General features: G+C 35.0%; 1 protein-coding gene across 4 annotated transcripts in view; it reads left to right on the top strand.

Moving 5' to 3' along the window:
* ATF2 (activating transcription factor 2) overlaps positions 1 to 21,146 on the top strand; it is a 45,726-nt gene that overhangs the window by 590 nt on the left and 23,990 nt on the right. For 2 of the 4 annotated variants that reach the window (XM_075711434.1, XM_075711435.1), the window contains exons 2-8: positions 101 to 170; positions 2,737 to 2,833; positions 4,545 to 4,663; positions 7,267 to 7,395; positions 13,458 to 13,636; positions 13,957 to 14,071; positions 14,250 to 14,336. In XM_075711434.1, the coding sequence (XP_075567549.1) occupies positions 123 to 170; positions 2,737 to 2,833; positions 4,545 to 4,663; positions 7,267 to 7,395; positions 13,458 to 13,636; positions 13,957 to 14,071; positions 14,250 to 14,336 (774 nt within the window). In that variant the 5' untranslated portion in view covers positions 101 to 122. Of the gene's footprint in view, positions 1 to 100; positions 171 to 2,736; positions 2,834 to 4,544; positions 4,664 to 7,266; positions 7,396 to 13,457; positions 13,637 to 13,956; positions 14,072 to 14,249; positions 14,337 to 21,146 lie in introns of those variants that run through there. The other 2 variants (XM_075711436.1, XM_075711437.1) reach the window with 2 other exon arrangements.

Raw genomic sequence — 21,146 nt, 5'->3', positions numbered from 1 at the left:
AGTTCTTGCCCTTGGATTATTAAAATATCCTGTGGATGTTGATGTATTGATAATTTGTGGCAATATTTGTAAAATTTGTTCCATTCTCACTTTAAAACAGGTAGCACAACGACCTGTGGAATATGAGTGATGACAAACCCTTTTTATGCACTGCCCCTGGATGTGGCCAGGTAATGGTCTGACTTGGAAGTTACTAACATTGATCGGATAAAAGTAAAACAGTGAAATGTAGGGATCAAAGAAAAGGGGATTTATGATATTTGGTAGAAAGTATCTATGTTTTGCTGAAAAGCAGGTGACAGCAAGAACTTCCAGCATTTTGTGTGTTTATTAAGAAAATGCTATCCGTAGAAGAAAAAAAACTAATTAAATTACTCTCCTTGAGCTGAAAACAATTTCATTTGTCAGCCCTGCTTTATTTGCTTTCATTAAAAAAAATAAATAGATGAAGAAACATCCTAATTTGTATCAGGTAACCTGTATTTTTCAGAATATTTCAATGTTAGTGGGGATCTTGTTGTGAAGCTTGCTTGTCACTCATCTTCACAACTATGGTGACTGCAAATCTTTAATGGCATAATTTTTATTTATGTATACTTTTGTATATAGGAAGATGCTAACAGTATGCATGCCACAAAATGTATTTCAATTCCTACTGTAGTTTTAATGTATTCTATTACATAGCATTAGTAGATATGGAGCTGAATATAAGCAGAAAAGTAAAAATATTATTGAGTGTTTTAGCAGATAATTGCTTAAAAGGAAGCTGTCTTAACGCTTTAATTTAGTAACCTGAAAATAAATGAATCTGCATTCTCTGCTGCATGAGATGGACATCCCTGCATCCTTTATATAGAATTAATTTCTTAAACAAGCTGTATTTTTTCATTGTATTAATGCACTTGGATTTATTTGGATTTTTAGTTCAAAATAGTTTCATTTTTATTCTGAAAACTTAGTTTTTATGATGAATGACAGCATTAATGTTATATTAATGGAGCCTTCTGTATTTAAAGTGGGAAAGGACTAAGATTTCTTATTATGTCTAATATGTTCAGAGACATCAAAAGTAACAGGACTGCCTTCTCCTAAGCAACATGTTTGTCCCTATCCTATTTAAATCTTGTTTTGATGTAAGCTCTGTCAGAAGTGTGTTGGCAACTAAATCTTACAGAAGGTGCATCATTGGGGCTACAGCAATCCTTGATTCTAGTGAAGGAGGAGAGAGAAGTTCATGTCCCTGAAAATAGGCAAGGCTTCTCCAGATGCCAGCTCATACTATAGAACAGAGAGAGGGAGTCAGGATCTGGAGACCCTATTCCCTCTGAAGGAGCCTGTCCATCACATAGTGGGGGCAGAAAGACATACTTTAGTCTTCCAGCGTGATAGAACACCAAAGTTGCTGGCTTATGCTTTATCTAGAGATAAGGCACAGCAGCGATGGAGAGCTGGTTGGAACACTTGACAACAGAGTTCTAACAAAAAAAGTGTCTGGTCTGTATCACCCTGTCTTTCAGTGATCATACATTTCTAATTTCCCTCTCAGCTCCACACATATGTGTCCTTTCTCACAGAAATATTCTGGATGACTGTACCCTGAGGTCAACTGAGCTTTCTATATTGTTTTCTGAGAGATGACACTTGGTGTGTATCTGTTACAAGATATATGTGGAGTGACTTAAATTATTGAGGAATAATGAGAAACATAATTTGGGGCTCAAATGTTCACAAAGAAAAGTAAGAATTTGAATATTTTGTAAAACATGTGATTTTTAGAAACCTGCATCTTGGGAATCATTTTCTTAAATTATCTCAATTGAAACACTAATTTTACCCACTATTACAGATGCGTAGCAAATTTCAAGTTAGTAAAAGTAAGGAAAAAAAAAAGTTTTGTGTTCAAAAAATGGGTAGACGTGGCACTTTGGGACATGGTTTAGTCTAGTCTACCCTTGGTTGGCTTAGAGTAGACTTGGTAGTGTAGGTTAATGGTTGGACTGGATGATCTTAAAGGTCTTTTCCAACCTAAACGATTCTATGATTCTATGATTCTAAGATATATTTTACAAGCACCATAGTTTGTCTACTTAATGCTTTTTTATAGAATGTACCCCAAATTTGGGGGGAAGTATGCACAAAACTGTCATGCTTCTGAAAACTTCGAGATTTTTAAAATGCTGGTAATTTTAGTTCATTCACAGCTCTTCAGTTGTCTGACGTTGTTCCAGTGTTTCCCATTCTATCTGCCTCATATAGTAAATGGTCAGGGGCAGGAGCTATACTTTATTTTATTTTTATGCTATTAAATACAGTGAAGTCTGTGTTTGTGATTACACATCAGTTCTCATTATTGTGATAACGCACACAATACAGAAATCAAATAGGGGTAATCAATTACTAAATATTGTCAAGATCCGTTAGTATAGCAAATGGCTGTTTGCTAACGGTTGATGAAGTCTGCAGCACTCTGAAATTTTATCTTGGGCTTTGATGAATGCAGGTACTTATACTACCATTTCCCTGATACTACTATTTAGTTACTATGAACATCATTTGAGTTTTACAATATTTCTGCTTGGTACTGTTGACCAAGGAGCAAGATATATCTGCCTAAGAGGGTTGTCTGTTAACGTAGTAATGATAGTTTTACATGTTGTAAAAATTACTTTCTGTAGAATTGCATTTACGTTGTTCACACTCAAAGTTACAACTATTTCTTAAAACTTTCTGCTGCAGCGTTTTACCAATGAGGATCATTTGGCTGTCCATAAACATAAACATGAGATGACACTGAAATTTGGTCCGGCTCGTAATGATAGTGTCATTGTGGCTGGTTAGTATATACTTTTATAACTAGTTTATTCCCTTTTCTGCTGGAATGGGCATACATTTTATGTATTTTCTGTACGTAATGCGTATACTTATGTTAAGAGGATATGAAACATTTGCTTCACTGTAGATGTCTGCAATGTGTGCTTAGGCAATATTTTCACACATAATTAGCTTTTGTCAGAATTTGAAGCCAATATTATTCTCCGTAGTAACTCTTATTTGGCTCTGATATATAATCAAAATATTTTTCAATTATTGATACTTTAATACTTGGTTAAATTATGTAATAAGCATTCAGTAAGAACACACACTAAGAAAGTCTATGCTTAACAGAATCTGTAACTAGATTAAACTGTATTTAAGTTTTAATTATTCATTGATATTTTAAAATATGTAGTGTTTTTTAGATACTGTGGTGACATTAGAAGAATGAATTGGTAATTACTATTCTTTAAATGGGATAGTAGAAGAAAGATAATTTTTTTTTGTTTGTTTTAATTTTAGCTTAAATTCAAAATACTTTACTGTATTTCCACTTCTTAATTCATGGTATACCCTTGGTCAGTTATAACTAACTTTTTTGTTTGTCCGGGATCAGAAGTAATCACCAATGGATGATTGATTGCATTATAAATTTTAAAGTTCTTGAATGAAGATAGCAAATGCTAATTATTCTAAAGTTATAGTTGCACTGGGTTTTTTTCAGTGGTGAAACAACCTAAGTGAACTTCACAAAGACTTTCAAAAATTTTCAGAATTTTTTTTTGTTGTAAGTGGCTAATTTGTTAGGACAAGCAGACAAAAAAAAAATTGTTACTCTTAAACCAGCAGTTACACATTTTAAAATTCTAAACGTGATCACACTGTAAGAAAGGGGACCTGTCAAATAATCAGGTGTTTGAGAATGAAACCATGGCAGTGTCTGTCTCTTCGCAGCCACATTCCAGTGTATGAACTGTTAGTCGTAAACACCAGCTTACATTAATAAGGTGCACATAATACCGCTCTACAATATTTTAAATGCAGGTAACTTTGTAGCAAATGTGGTTAATTTTGACGTGATAATAATAGTGAAATAAGGGGAATTTACACAGTAACCAAAACTTTATGGAAAGACTTTTTTGAAACTGCTTCATGCAGTAGTCAGCCAGATACCAGAATTCTTATGATTCCAGCTGACTATGCAGGCATCATAGGAGTCAGTATGATCTTGTATACAATATCACACTTCCTTTTGGAAGTTCCGTGTGCTTGAAAGTAATCACTACAGTTTTCAGGAGTGAAGAAGAGAAGAAACAACTGTCCATGAGCTGTGCGCTTTTCTCTCTTTTACTTAATTAAAGCCTTCATGTAGGCCTTATCTTTATTTGAAAATAGAGCCTGCTTGCTCACTGAAGTGATCTGCTAGGCTAGGCACTTGAGAATAGCTCCCTCTGGTTTCTGGACACAGACAGAAAAAAATGCTTTGATACGCTCCCAAAACTGTAAGGGGCTTGCTGATTTGTAAAGTTCAGTTGCTGGTCTCCAGCAGGTGGAGTATGCCTTCTGGTTGGCCTCACTGCAAGGCAGAAAGGAGCTTGCTTGCAAGGCATAAGAGAGTTCTTAACTGCATCATCTCTTTCTGTTTGCTTTTATTCTGAAAAATATTCACGATAAGTAGGTTCATAAATGGTATTTTAAAATAAAATTAAAAAGAAAATTGTTCATTTCAGATCAGACACCAACACCAACTCGATTCTTGAAGAACTGTGAAGAAGTGGGCTTATTCAATGAATTAGCAAGTCCTTTTGAAAATGAGTTTAAAAAGGCGTCTGAAGATGACATTAAGAAAGTATGTTCAAAAACTTTTTCTTCTCAGAGCTTCTGCTTTTTTCATATCAGACATTCCATTAAAAAAAGCAAACTGTATATATTGCCTTCTAAACTATACCAATAATCATTTGCCAGCTGCTTATATATGTTGTATGGAGAGAACATAAATCTAAGATTACACTTCTGATGATTAGTTTACCTGATTAATTTTATGTAGTTACCGTGGACAATGGGACATATTACCTTTGTCTTAATTCTGTAAGTATCTAGTCTCTATATGTTGAAGCTAATCATTAGTTTTGACTGAAATTTCATTAGGCCTTGAATAAGCAAAAAATAAGTCTGAAAAGTAGAGTTTTTACAGAAAGAAAAATATTTGCAAGAAACCTATGTAAAAAGAATAGTACGTGAACACTGATTATTTTGATTTAGTTTTAAAATACTGATGATGTTCTAAGAAACAATAGTAATGGTAATGAGAGTTAAATACTGACTACATTTAGAGAAGTTTAATGCACAGATTGAAATATAACAAAAATTTGGACTGTATCTGTCTAGCAACTTCATGCTGTTATGAGGAACTTCCCATACATTTAAATGTGGTTTCTTCTATTTATTTTAGTACTTCCCAGTCATAACTGGTTAGGGTCCTGTTGTGGTTTAGCCCCTGTTGGCAACCAAGCACCACACAGCTGCTAGCTCACCCTGCCGCTCCCCCCGCCACCCCTACCCCCCGGTGGGATGGGGGAGAGAATCAGAAGGGCAAAATTAAGAAAGCTGATGGGTTGAGGTAAGAACAGTTTAGTAGTTGAAATAATAATAATAATAGTAATAAAAATGGTAATGAAAAGGAGAACAACGAGAGAGAGAGAGAAACAAACCCCAGGGGAAAAAAAAAAAAAAAAGTAATGCAATTGCTTACCACCTGCCAACCAACGCCCAGCCAGTCCCTGAGCAGCGATCATTGCCCCCTGGCCAACCCTCCCCAGTTTATATACTGGGCATGACATCATATGGTATGGAATAGCTCTTTGGCCAGTTTGGGTCAGCTGTCCTGGCTGTGCCCCCTCCCAGCTTCTTGTGCACCTGGCAGAGCATGAGAAGCTGAAAAGTCCTTGACTAGTGCAAGCACTACTTAGCAACAACTAAAACATCAGTGTGTTATCAGCATTCTTCTCATACTGAATCCAAAACACAGCACTATGCCAGCTACTAGGAAGAAAATTAACTCTATCCCAGCTGAAACCAGGACAGGGCCCAAACGTTTAAACACTTCTGCAAATGAAAAATTTTGTTCAATTCCCCCTTTGAATAATTTTGCCTTTGGTTGATTACCTGGTTCACTTTCATAGGCAGTGATAAAAAAATATCTTTTTATACTCATATATACGGATTTTGCAGAATCAGTGCCCACATTTTCTTTCTTTCAGTAAAGATTTTAATAGGTACTTGTGAATAGGATGGGTTATTATCTATTCCTGACAAAGCCTCACCCTTGCTTTCTTACTGCAATTATACCAGATCGTGACTTTTTAAAAATTTTTTCTAATTGGTGTATGCTAACTGTTCTTAAAACACTACATATGATAATACTGATTCTGGATTTACTAATACCGTACTTTCAGTGTAATTCACCACTACCTTGGAGGAGGTTACAGGTATTGCAAAATATTTTAAACATTTTAACAATTTTTTTAATTGATATTAATTTTCCAAGCTGCCCTCTGTGTAATGAGAAGAAACACAGTCCTGCCATATCTCTGGTTCATTAGTATGCATAGACAATCATGGCAATCATGGAAAAATTTACCATAATAGTATACTTTCTAGGGGGTTGATAGTTCAGGATTTTTCTGCAGTATTTCGTGTTCAGATGTGGTATGAAAAGAGATTCCACTACTAACAGTCTTACCTGCCCATTAGTAATATATTCCATAGGAGAACTAGGAATTTAATTGAAAAAAAGCATCTGGAAGAACATAAATAGAAGATGAGCTGTGGGGGAAATTTCTTCCAAAAGTATTTAGATAGCAGACTAGACAGGAGCATAGGCTTTCAAATCTGTAGCATTGCTTTAAGTAGTTTTGTAATGTAATTTCTTTGTGGCATTTCAGATATCCTGGTGGTTATATCTGTGTGGTAATATAAAACTTGCTTTTTCAATAATTATTTGCTGCAATAAGTTTGAAATTAGTTGTCCACAGTAGCTTTATTAATTTGGAAATGTAGTTAGGATTTTGTGCTTTGTGGCATGTGATACAATAATTTATAGAAGGATAATACCTTCCTTTAACTGTAATTTTTATGTGTAGCACAGTCCTTCCTCAGCTGTAATTTTCCTGTGACTCTTGGGAAAAGTAAACTTTAAGAGTGTTTTTAATTCCCAAGAAGAAAATACTTAGTGTGACATTGGTGTTGAAAGACAAAGTGTTACTGAAGATTGGTATTCATGCAGATGCTGGAAAAATAGCCTTGACTGTTAATGCATCTGCGTCAAGATCTTCCAAACATCAGCACCTCCCTGTTGTTTTAAGGCTGATATTTCTCTGTAGTTGTTTACATTTTCTTGTGTATTTTAATTTTTAGAGATTGAGTAATTTTGTTTTACACTGTTGTTCTTAGATGCCTCTAGATCTGTCTCCTCTTGCCACACCAATTATAAGAAATAAAATTGAAGAACCTTCTGTTGTAGAGACAACTCATCAAGATAGTCCTTTACCTCATCCAGAGTCTACTACCAATGATGAAAAGGTCAGAACCCTTTTTTTTTTTTTTAATTTTTGGAGTTAATTTTTTTAATTTTTTGATGATCTGTACGTTTGTTGTACATAATGATAGCCACACTACTTAGCTGGTTGAAATGAAAATAATTTTCATGCCATATTCCTGTGGATATATACTTAATTTGTTCAACTTTTTAGTTAGCTTTGCTGACGGCAATTATTTCTTTGCCTCACACTGACCATCCAGTAAAGCCAGAAAGGAAATGAAATTTAATATTCATGCTATGTTAGAAAAGGCTACAGGGGCTCTTTATTCTGTTTTATGCATCATCATTCATTAAAAAGCAAAGAAAGTTCAGGGCTTTTGATTTTTTTTTTTTTTTAATAATGTCAACAGTTTGAGACTCTTCATGTGCATTTTTATGTTTTTCCTATGTTTTACCATAAATTTTGTAGAACAGCAGGGGATCTTCTACAAAAATGTACAGGGCTGAATGGGCTGTCTTTCAAAGCTAAGCACCAGATAATTTTCTTTCAAATTTTATGGTCTTTAGGCTATTGCAGTATGTTTAAAAGTGGTGATCTCAGGCATTTGCTTGTTTAGTGTTTACTCATAGAAGACTGAGGTATTGTCTGTCACTAGAGGATGTTGCAGTCAAATCAGTTTCAGAAATATTGCTCTGAAGAAGTAGTAAATGGTTTCATAGTAATGATAACTTCAGTATGTGACTTGCAGTATTCTCAACATGTGGAGTTCTTGAAGAACACAAAATGAAGCAAAACCAGTGAAATGAATTAATTATTTTTACTCCTACTTCAATAAATAAAAATATTAGGAGCAGAACATAATAAAGCAATATGGTTTCTCTAGTCAGTCTTTTTTCTATGTGCATCTTCAGTGGGCAGTCTGCATTTGAAGGACTTAGCTACCTTATTCCCAAAAGTCAGCACGACTTTTTAGGATTGCAGGGTGATTCAGGTTGGAAGGAACGGCACAAGTTCCTGGTCCAACTTCCTCCTCAAAGCAGGGGTTAGCTCTGAGATCAGACCAAGTTATGCCACGCTTTATGCAGTCTGGTCTTGAAATCTCTGAGGAGGGAGGCTGCGCAACCTCTCGGTGCAACCTGTTTCAGTGCCAGGCTGTCCTTGTGGTGAAAGTGTTTTTCTTTGGATCCAGTCTGAACCTCTCTGGTTTCAACTTGCACCCCTTGTCTTACCCTGCCAACAGGCACCAGTGTGAGAAGAGCCTTAAGTGTGTGACAGAAATTTAAGAGAGTTTCAATTCAGATTTGTCTTTACAAAGGTTCGCTCAGTTTTGTTAGTTAGCAAGGATGAGTAATCATAGGTAATCAAGGCAAGCATGTAGTCTCAAAAATAGTAAAAGTTTAAAGGAATACATGTAAAGAGCTGCTTAAATTAAGCTAATGATAGCCTAAATCTTACGTCTTTTAAATTTCATTTCTTCTTTATTTCAGAGGTTAGTTTGGTTTTTTGCTGCAAATACTTACTCTAAGTACTCTAATTTTGGCAGGAGATAATATCTTTGTAGAGGTGTGGTTCAGTATCTCATTAGCATTATTGCAAGTGAAAACTATATCTCAATGCTTGGCAGTACTTATAAACTTGTCTCATTAATGATGTAATTTCAGTGTTGTCACTGTAACAGTGCTGAAGTGAAATGCTGCTGCTGCTCAATGCTGTTCTGATGTCTGATTGTAGAGACAAGCTGAGCAAGGATGAGGGTGCTGCTTGGAGTGTGCTGCTGCTGAATGTGGCCTGCAGAAGTTGGGAAATGTGAGCAGAGTGTTGCTGTTTTCTCAGTTAGATTTTTATATTCTTCTTCTGTAGCTGTATTGAAGGAGGGAAGGTTTGGGTTTTGTTTTTTCAGGGCATAGCTGGTTTTAAAATATGTATGCCACTGTAACCATTTCATTGGCTGAATATATTTTAGTAGCCTTAAATGATTACAGCCTGTTAATGTTAATGTATGTGCAAGAGAGTTCTAATTTCCCTTGTAGTTGTCAAAGGAATTTCTTAGAGACTCTTAAAAGATTATGCTTATTTCTTTTCCTAGTTTTCTGAGAGTGCCCTGAGTTCTGCTAGGCTTCAGTAAGAGTTGATACTCTGCTTTGAGTAGACCAAGGTATCATTAGAAGTATATAAAGCCTTTTAGCCTCAAAATACTAAGCAAATAAAACCTAATTTATTCTTTGGGAGCTTTCTAATGAGTTTGAAAAAAAAGCTCCTTATTAACAGTACTTTAAAGGGTGACTCTCAACAAGAGTTTCACAAGTTGCTTAGTTGTCAGATAGCTAATTGCCTAACTTAAACAATTGGTTTTAAAATAATTTCTTACAGTAAAAATCAATTACAGTATTAGTTCTGGCCATCTACATTTCTGTATAAAGAATTGTGTGTATTCATTGATAGCATTAGGATGTTATTGCATGATGTTTGCTTTTAGATACAAAATACTTGCAAATACGCATCTCTGAAAACACTTCTTAAATAAAGTAACTATCCTCTTCTGTAAAATGTTTTCCAATTCAGTGGTTTTTAGTTTCAAGAATAAAAGGGTTGGAGAGGTCCTTTCAATAAGTGTCTAATATCTTTGAATAGGCTTAAACTTCTTTCTTGTAAAGGTAAGATCACTTTGGCTTAATCTCATGATTGCAAATTCATCGCTATTTTTCTTGTTCTTTAGCTGAATATATTTCAAACTATTTTATTTCAGACAAAACTTATACTTCATTAGTGCAATGCTTTGATGACCAATTAGTATCTTGTATTAGACTGGTGCGCCTATGGTTTTGTTTTTATATGCTAATGAATGTCAGTTTCCTTTAGATCCACACTTCTTAAGTCTGCAGCTTGTGTTATTGCCATATTGTTGCAGTAACTAGCACATGCATGCATTTTTCAGAGTGTAGCGTAGGGCAAATTAGTATAAGTAGTAGAGAGGAAGTTGAAAATACTTTGTTTTCAACTGTATAAACTCATCAGTAAATGTGTTATTCTTTTAATGGTTGAGGATCATTTCTGATCTTTTAAATAAAGCACAAATGCTGTCTTTAACACAGAGAAATCACTGGGTGCACGAGAATTTCATAGATTTATTTCAGAATTTTATACATTAATCTTCTGACCATTGCTGAAATCTGGTTTCCATAGAGCAGTGTCTAAAAGTTACAAATTGCCTTTTTCCTAGTAGGGGGTCAAGCCAAGGAGAGACCTGGTTTTACAGTCAGTATTTATTAGAACACCCATTAATTAAGCTATTGTTATTAATAGCCAATAGGTATTCACGAAGTGCCATAACTTACTCGCTCACTTGTGTATATATGTATGTGTGTGTATATATATACACACCTGGTTGCAGCAACAGTTGGGAGGCCAATCCCAGCTGCTTGCTCAGAGGTGGAAGGTTGTACTGACATGCCAGTGACTCCTAGGTCGGTGTTCAGAAAGTGTTCAGGGTCAGATTGGATGGGGGTCTGAGCAACCTGATCTCGTGAAAGATGTCCCTGCCCATGGCAGAAGGGTTGGACTAGATGGTCTTCAAAGGTCACTTCGAAATCCAACCATTCTGTAATTCTATGAAAGTCCTTCAAGGGGTCCAGTCTTTCATCGAGTGTATATATAATCCTGTAGTCTTTGTTGGCATATAGCAGCCTCTGTGGTTTTGGATGTTGTCTGAATTGTACAGCACATTCATGCCCATGTACAGATTCAGCTGGTGTTCTGAGTTTATGAATCATTGCAAATTCAACAGGGCTGTTTTTTTGTTTGTTTGTTTGTTTTTTTTCTTGGGAGACATCACACATTGCCTCTCAGCACTTCTCTTCTTGGCCTTTCTGTATTTTGGTAGCTATTTCCCCATCCACACACACAGGTACTTACAGAAGCCAGTCGCACAAATGTGTCCAGAAGGGGCTGTTACAGCATTACTGTTGTTGAGAATGTGTGAATAGTTTACATTTTTTTGTTAAAGCTATATACATGGCTCCATGGCTGCTGTTAGCCAACTGTGTTTCCCCTTTTTTGTATGGAAATTAGAATTACTTTGCCATAGCTATTTATTCTGTGGTGTTCATCTATATATATATGTGTGTGTGTGTATATATATATATGTGTGTATATATATATAAATCTACATTTATATTTATACATATACTTCTTTATACATGTGGTTGCCATATATGTATGAAGATGTTTCAGGCGAAAGGAAGAACAAGAAAAAGAGCTCTTACACCTCTGTTGGCTGTTAGGGGCAAACATGGGTGTTCCTGTGTCAGATCCCTACAATGGCAATGGACTTTCTAGTGGCTCCTTGCTCACAGTAATGAGACAGGTAATAGTGGCAAACAGCAGGCAAGAAAGGGTGAAGCTGAAAACAGTGAAGAATGGCGCAGTATTAATTTCTGAACTGACCATTGCCAAAAGATTATCAGGGCAAGTATTCTGCCCTTATGCCTTCCTCTAATTTCCCACAGCCAAGCAGTTCAGTCTCCTTTATATTTTCCCTGTGGCTCTTCTCCCTGAGTAAGATCTGTATAGCTGTTATACCAAATGCCTTATTTGCAAAGGAGTGTTTAGTCCTGTCCTAAGAATATGCATTAGTCAGCTCTTTCCAATTTTATTTCTGTTTCTGCAATTCCATGCTGGATGTTTTCTTCTTTTGACTGAATACTCATCTGTAACTCTAGGTACTGCGTTCAAATATTATAACATTTGTAAGTACACTAGATTGATACTAAAGAAAAAATTCTTGCTTTCCTCAATGCAGCTCACTGTTATTCTTCAAAAACTGTCATTCACTGTAAATAGTCTTTTAGGTCCCTTGGGCAAAAACCTGAACAAACTAATGAACCCTGATGACAAATCAACCCTCTGAGCTTTTGAAGGGAGCAAATTTCGTCACCTAAAGTCCTTTCTTTTTTAAAGCCCACAGTTTGCCAGCCCACTTACAGTTCTATGAAGTGCTCAGAGGAGCACACACATTTTGCAGTGGATATATAAGAAGAACAACAATCTGTAACGCAGCTAAGACCTTGCTACTTAAAGCTTTGTGGATTAATTTTAAAAACTTAAGCTTAATTCAGCACAAATGGTAATCAGTGTAGCCTCTATGACACAGGTATGAGATGTTCTCTTTGAATTATGGTTTAGCAGTGGAGCAACTAAAGTCTGCTGGTCCTAAGAGTGTAGTTTTACGTGCCATCGATTGCAGTAGCTAGTGTCAAAAGAATAAATAACTTGGAAAAAATCCTGTCTGAAGGTAAATATGAAGTCTGACAATATCAAGGGTTTCCTGAGAAGGGTGGCATTTGTTACAATAAGGCATTTCTAGGTTTTGAAACAGCAAATACAGGTACTACATTATAATTGATAATGTGCTTTACCTGATTGCTAAGCTAAGAGCTATAGTCAATTCTGTCTACTATTTACTTGCAACTAAGAAAATTTAATTTCTGTGCTCAAATAATTTCTTCTACATCAGGATATGGATATATTTTGCAAAGCTATGAATGTAACACTCCAAGTTTTTTTAATTTAGTAGCACTCTAGTTAAGATAAGTACATGGGTAAGGGATAGAAGCTTAAAAAAAAAAGGTTTTTTTTTTTTTTTCCTTTTTACTGAACCATGAAACTCTTTTGTTTCTCTTGTTTAAATCCGGAACAGTGGGCTGAAACTGAAATGTACGTAAGGACACCATAAAATGTTTTCCTTATTCAGAGTGTGGGTAGACATGATGGTGCTGATAACACCATGGGTTTCTTCACAAAAAAAAAAAAAAAACCTTAATACCTGATCAAAACTGAATTATAAGTAATAGTAGCCGTAGCATAAATTGGCCAGGGTTTGTCATAAAACTAAAATCACTGTTGTTGGAGCGATTTCACTTTGATGGTTTAACTGATTCATCCAAAGGGATTTGGTTTTGAATGTTTTTTAATTGTATAACTGATTCTACTTGCATAATGTTATAGAAATTCTGATTTGCTCCATCAAACTGTGTTCAAGTAACAGTTGGAATTAATGGTCTATAATTGTATTTTACAAACTGATTAATCTTTGTTTTTCTTCAGGAAGTGTCACTGCAGCAGACCGCACAGCCTACATCAACAATAGTTCGTCCAGCATCGCTACAGGTTCCTAATGTACTGCTTACGAGTTCTGACTCAAGTGTTATTATTCAGCAGGCAATACCATCACCAACTTCAAGTACTGTTATTACCCAGGCTCCATCCTCTAACAGACCAATAGTGTAAGTTATGTAAATCTTAGTAAAATGTTTTCTTACAGAATTTGAAAATATTTTGTCTTGTTTACTTTCAGTTACTGTTTCTGCAGTTAATGTACAAATTTGAGATGCTTTGGTGTAATGTGGTGCTTTACTACATATGAAACATACAACTTTCACTACATGTGAAATATAATTCCATGTTCTCCACATCACTAAGTTCATATTTTTGATCTCCAAATAAATATTACATTACAACTGTAAACAAACTGATTTAAAATAATGTGTAAACTTGTTCTCTTCTCTGGATAAGTTTTCTTTTATATAGTTCATTCCTTTTTCAGTCCAGTTCCAGGTCCTTTTCCTCTGCTGTTACATCTTCCTAATGGACAAACCATGCCTGTTGCTATTCCTGCATCTATCACAAATTCTAATGTGCATGTCCCTGCTGCAGTTCCAGTAAGTAAGCATGATGCTATATTAATTTGAAAGTGGAACAGATTTGCATAAGTGCAGCACAGAACTTAGTTTTAAGCAGCTTGATAGCTGTTCTGGCTTCAGAGAGTAGTGCTGTCATATGCTCTCTATTATGATAACATACTCAGGCTTTCTTCATTTTTATACTTTATCTGGTCAGCTTGTTAGACCTGTCACCATGGTGCCTAGTATCCCAGGAATCCCAGGGCCTTCCTCCCCACAGCCAGTGCAGTCTGAGGCTAAATTGGTAAGTGAAAAACTCCATTATTCCTCAAGAAGAATAACTTGAGAAATTAATTAAATACTATTGCTTTTTAAAACAGCTTTAGTTTTCTTTTGTTAGTCTAAATTCTGCAAGTAGAGATTTAATAAAAACAGAAAAATAACGGCTGCGTTTATTTTACAGTTATTTCAAATTTCAGTCTGTTAGTTCTGTTGTTAATGGTCATTTTGATCTTATTTTCAATCATTCTTTAAAATGAACTAGTTTTTTAACTAAACTCCTTTCTCCTTGTATTGGTGGTTAGGAAATGTTAGTTGGAAGAAAGAGAAGATTAGTAGCATGTGATTATTATGTGATAATTATTAGCATTAGTAGCAGTGAACATCACCTTCAGAGAAGAAGAATATGTTTCCTCCCAAAGGATATGATATTTCTTAAAAAAACTAGGAAAAGGAAACGTGTTTTTTTAACAATGTTTTCAGAATCTCAACTGAATATACTCCGTTTGGCAAGAGTTTTGTAATTAGATACGTATTACTGACATACTTAGGAAGTTGTTTTGTGTGGAGGTTGTTTCTGTTCTGTCAGGGCAGTTTTGGGGGTTTGGGGATTATTTGGGAAAATCATGAGTAAAACAGGCAGAACAAAGTTTATTTTGGTTATGATCCAGTTATGGTGGTAGTTTGAATTAATCAATTTCTTGAAAAATTTTCTGCAGCATTAGGTAGTTGCTTCTCTTGTTTTTGCTGTCTGGTTTGTTCCAACTGTTCTAAAGCAATAGAAAATCTATTATTAAACAATACTTAAGCCATTTATGTATTTACAAGAGGCCTTGTGAAGTAGTATTCCTCTTCTGACTGACTTTGTGCTAAAAAAGAATCAGGAACACCTGCTAGATAAAATGTATTTTTGTACATCAGTATTGATATGTGGGAGGATGCCCTTAACATCCTTTCATATCTCATTTCTCTGAATGACCTGAACATGTGAGCTTTCTTTCCTTACCCATTTTCTCTCCTCAGACCACAATATGAAAAACAGTGAGTCTGGGAACACTGATTATTCTGTTGTCTGGAGTAATGGGATTCCAATATAGAGGGCACGCTAGAGCACGTTCACCAAATACTGAAACCATTGTGGAGAGCTGGTCACCAGTGTACTGACTTCTCCTAATGCTGTCAGGTCTTCTTTCATTTTCCTCCTCTATTGAACACGATGACTTTTAAAATAGTGTAGAGAGGGATGGAAAGGAAGATGGTCTGTTTCTGTGCATCCTTGTCCCCCTAGGAATGGGAAAAGGAGTCTTTTAATACCTGAGGAAATACTTAAATGTAACCAGCTCTGGTGAAATGAATTTATCTTAAATCCAGGAGAGAAGAATGTAAGAAAGTGAAAACAAGAGCTGTTTTCTCAGAAATTGCACATTCCTTAGAGTCAGGAGACCTATGCACTAAATTCTTTGTGGAATCTAGGAGGAATTGGTTCCAAATAATTTTTTAGATGGGCAAGAAATTAGGTTTTTAGCATATTACTGAGTGATTTGCTCTTACAAAGCTTTATAGGGGTGGAACGGAATACATGTATGTGGTGAAGACTCTGATCTCATGTTGGAAGAAGCAATCACTCGGGTGCAAAGAAGAACAAAGATCATTAGACTTAAAATTTAACAGTCTCATTAGTTTTCTCGTTAGAATTTAGCTAATATATGCACTTCAGTGATTGCCTTTTTTTTAAGTGAGACTGTAAAAAGGGTATTTGCAGTATTTCTTCTTTTCTTTCTTGTTGCTTAATATAAAGCATGAGCAGAATTCAGGAATATCAGAATTATGTATATTTGTTATGCTCATTTACTTTTATATAGTGCCTATTCACAAAAATAAAAAACTTAATTTCTTATCACTCCTAAAGTAAAAGCAATTTAATGAGAAACTTAATGTTTATGTAGAAAAGCTTCCGACAGGAAGACTAACTCACTGTGCCATGTGATGCCTTGTTGGCAGATATGTGATGGTTTATTAACTGTAAAGGTCCATTTAATTTTTAAAATTTAAGTCTTTGTGATGCCAAATCCTTTCTTTTTCATGTATCTCTTGAAAATAATTTTGCTTGCTACATGCCAAATTCTGCAAAGTTATGGCAATCAGGTTTATTTTTCACTTGTATTCCTGGTTAAGCCAACAGAAGACTTAATATTTAGTTTTACAGCTACTTGTTTGCTTTTATTTCATTAATTGTTCACATTTAAAGTTGAAATATAACCTACTACACTGAATTAAATTTAAAAAGTGCACACCATATGTTTCATCACAGTATATGTTTCATCTATTAACAGTATACTGCAATTTGTGGATTTATTGGTATGTTTAAGTTAACAGAACACTGGGAACACTTCTTGTGTCCTTTTGCCTACCATAGCCACATTTCTGCTTCATATCAGGGTGAAGTTTATCAGCCTAATATTCTTAGTGTCTTTTGGACAGAAAGCTGGATGAAGGGGCGAAGCTGTGATCTTCCCTTCTCAACAGTCAAGGCCCAGGACTCAGGATTTTTATAGATCTTTGGAATTTTCTTGGCTGTTGCTTTATTTTATTTGTTGTTTATTATTTGGAGAATTCTGTTCTTTATAGACAGACCTTGCAATCTCATGGATTTTTTCATACTGCATTATAAAATGTAGAAATAGAATATGCAGCAAATATAAAAACCATGCTCGATAGTTTCCTAACATTGTAACTATTCCTCAGATATTAAGCTAAGTTTGGTAGTGTATGGGATGCAAAATTTGGAAGGTTAACGTGTTTTTTCATATCTCCAAAGGGTTTTGGGTATATGCTTTTGGCCATCGTTGTTTGAATCTTTCTTGTATTGAAAGACTATACTTTCCTAATATGGTATTCTGCATTTTCTGCTATCATATGTATGACAATACTATTTCAAGGTATTCTTAACTGACACAGATCTACCTACTTCAGAAATTGAGTAAAATTCTTGAAGAACTGTTTGCAGTAACTTTGTCACTTTAAGATACTATATCCTCAAAATGTTGAATTGTTATCAGATATAGATCTGTCCTGTGTAGAAGGCACAACTCCTTATGTTTTGGATGAAATACCTGCCACAAACGAAGGCAGGAACCAGGCACTTCTCTTTCTTTGTGCTTTGTGCCTTTCTTTACAGACACTATTTCTGCAGTTCGTTTCTTGCATGACATTTCAAGGAACTAACGTATTTTAGAGTTTTGTCATAAGAAAAGCACTTTGTGCTCTGATTTCATTCCTCAATCATTCATTTCTCTCTTTGCCTGTTTACAAAAGGCTACTGTTGTGTAGACTTCCTTTCTTTTTTTTTTTTGAGGAAGGTAAGAACTAATTTGATAAAAAATCAAATTAGAGATTGCAGTGCCATTATTTCCTAATGCTATGGAGTTTAATTATTTAAATACGGATTTGCAAAACAATTTTTATATTTCTATTAATGTGAAAACGACACACTTTTCTTCCATTTTAATGAATAGAAACCTGTTGTTTCCTTATGAGTTGCATATACCAAATTGTACATAGAGCATCATACATTTCTTTATATAAAATCATGAATGAACTTTAGTAAAACAAACTGACATTTTGATTTCTAAAAGCTAAAGTTTAAAATAACTGGCAGAAGATGTCTTTGGTAATGGGTATAGGATGCCTTCCTATAACACAATTAAAATTTTTCTTCAGCTATCCCAGAAATCTTAAACCCCTTTAAAGATAAGGGAACTAATATACTTGCTGGGTATTTTTTTCCCCACTATGGACAGCTTTTAGAGACTTTTCAGTTTGTAAATGGGCTCTCTTACAACATTTGAAAGTGTTTTTATATTAGAATGTCCAAGCTTAATGCATAATAATCAGGATTCTGTATTTATTTCTATATCTGATAAAGTTTTCAGTCTGAAGTAGCAAAACTCCTTCAACATGGCAGTTTTATTTATTCATGTGAAGTGAGTTACTGAGATGTCACTTCCAGAAATCTGTTCGTTCTTTGCTGAAACCATCTTTTCTCTGGTTACCATTAAAGTTGCCTGATACTAAATGATCACATGGATTCCATAGAGGGACAGTTGCATGTGAGAACAGGTTCAATGAGTGAAATAGCAAATAGAAAGTTGTATACCAACTGCAAGGAATAATGACTGGGAGGAAAAAAAAAAAAAGAAAAAAATACAAAAGCCATGAGAGACAAAAATTTAAAAATTGGCTATGCAGCGAGCCAAATCCTTATGATTGGTGACATTATTGCAAGAGGCTCTTGACTGAAACAGCTGAAATTTAGTGGAAGAGTGTGTAAGCACAATCATATATGTCTGCTTCAGCACTGGAACATATACAGTGCTATATGTGTTTCAGTGCTATGGGATAATTACATGAAATTAGATTGCATTTTAATTTTATTGTCCAATATTGAAGTTATTGTAGTGAATATAGCTGCTCCATTCACACCTGTGAAAGGCACTGTTACTATAGTTTTGAACGTTCTTGGATCCTTTTTCTCCTATTGCTTGTAGAACTGAAGTGAAGTATGACTTGAGATTTTACTCAGACACAAGCTGTCTTTTACTGCTATTCTTTTGAAAATATCCTTGTATCTTGTACTGAGAATGACATTCAATAGGAGTGAAAATTAGTTTCAGATTTCTGTGTCACACTTAATATAAATTGTTAGTTTTTTCTGATGTGACACCCTATTTGTTGTTATGCTAAAGAAACTAACTTCCACATACTTAAGTAAAATCAAATGCATAAGTCAGTTTTGTGGTATTTTAGAGAGGCTCAGAAGTAGATGCAATAGCTGTGTTTTTTTAAAAAAAACCCACAACAAAAAAAACCCCTTCCATACTAAGGTAAGGATGCATGAATCTAAATATTACAGAATTGCTTCTGATCTCTTTGTGAGAAGATCTGTAATTGTATGCTTTCTGTATGTGAAATGTGAGCCATGAGCTACCCCTAGTTGTAAAACATCCTTTTTTTGAGTGTACAGCTTGTGGATGCAAACTTAATGTTCAGATCCTTCTGCGTGGATTGCAGAAGTTTCCAAACAACTTTAACAATTGCTTTAACACTGAATGTTTCCCTCCGTCTCCTCGTACCATATAAAACCTTTTGTCACAATCTGAGAAATACCTTGCACACAGTGGGCAACCAGTAGCGTTTCTGCAGGAGGTTTCTACTGAGAAATGACAGAGGGCAGCTTGGCAAATGTTCAGAAACCGACATTAACTTGCTGGAGCCCGGCATGGGACCTTGTGTTCAGCAGAATTCTTCTGACCTGTCTCTCTGCATGCCGAGCTAATCAGCAAACACCTAATGAGCCTACTCTAAAGAAACAGACCCTCTCACAACCTACTTCATTTTCATATGTTCTCTGGGGGTGGAGAGACAAGACTTCATAACGACTGATGATGCTGCAAAGACCACAATAATGATAATTAACTTGCTGAATTTAGAAGATTATGCTGTTAATTAGTTGCAAAATAAAGATAAGTAATAGAGCAGCAGATGGTAGGATAACACCCAGGAGAAGGAGGGTTATTACTCTGATGAGCTTTTGTGGCAGATATGAAATATGGATCTGAGTTTTTCACAAATCGTTTCTGGAGAATATTATCTTGTTTCTTTGAGCTCTTGGTGGAATGATCTAGTCCTAACAAATTTTGACAGATGTGGTGAGGATTTGTTTTCAAGGATATACACGAACAATAAAACCTTGCTAATAAAGACTTTAAAAGCTATTAAGCTATTTGGAAATACCACTTTTAGTTTGCCTCTAATAACCAAGTAATATCAAACCTTGGTTGTCATTGGGTTTCCCCACATAGTAATGGTTATATACATTTATTCTAATATTTGTTTCAATATACTTGATTTTAAAAACTGAGATTCTCATCGTATTTGGGGTAACTATCTTGCTACTCACAGGAAGCACAACATCCATATAGTATTTCACTCCAACATTACTGAGTAAAATATGAAACCTTTTAAATATATGAGCTGGATATCTTCTTGTGAGAATCTGTAGATACTCCTTAGATTTTCACAATATTTCTGCCTTTGTGGATAATTTTAATCATAATTATTTGAATTCCAACTTTTAAACTCTGTAATATAAAACTAAAACCAATTATTTCCTATTTGTGTTTCCATAGTACATTGCATTTAACAATGTAATTTTCAAAAGGAGTTTGTTTACTTATGAATTTACAAAATTATAATGTTGAAATGTTAGCATTACAATAGGGAAAGTTAAGTCCTACTTTGACTGTTTGCACATCCGTTGTGCCTGATGATAGATCTTTTACAATGTAGATAGGATTGTGCCATTTCCTTCACTTTCTACTGCCATTTTCAAATTAAATACAAAATGCACAAATTTAATAGCATGAACTTCCTTTCTTTTTAGGTTAACTTTGCAAATATTTCTTTAACACAGAAATGCAGAAGTAGAAAGAATGGAGTTAGACAATAATAAGTTACTTGCCTGATGTGCACATTAAAAAAATAAACCAAATCCTAATTAGTCTTGTTTCATCTCCCAAATCTTCTGAACTTGGGCTCTTTTGCACTAAGGAAATGGATATGCTAGTGAAACTTTTTCTTTAAGTAACCGACTTTAAGCAAACACTACAAAGCATTTTTAGGAGTTTATAGACTCTATTGTTTTGGGGTATTTTTGTGGAGGATGCTTACATCAGGATTTGCTCATGCAAATGAGACACTCTGTCCATGCTCATACTAACTGTATAAATGTTTATGCCCCACTGCCATGAAAATTAGAAGTTAGGTTGTTATCACT

This window comes from Pelecanus crispus, chromosome 5, assembly GCF_030463565.1.
Source record: "Pelecanus crispus isolate bPelCri1 chromosome 5, bPelCri1.pri, whole genome shotgun sequence".
In the NCBI taxonomy this organism is placed as follows: Eukaryota; Metazoa; Chordata; class Aves; order Pelecaniformes; family Pelecanidae; genus Pelecanus; species Pelecanus crispus.
The sequence above is the reverse complement of the archived record's forward strand: the minus strand, read 5'-3'. Positions and strand labels throughout refer to the sequence as shown.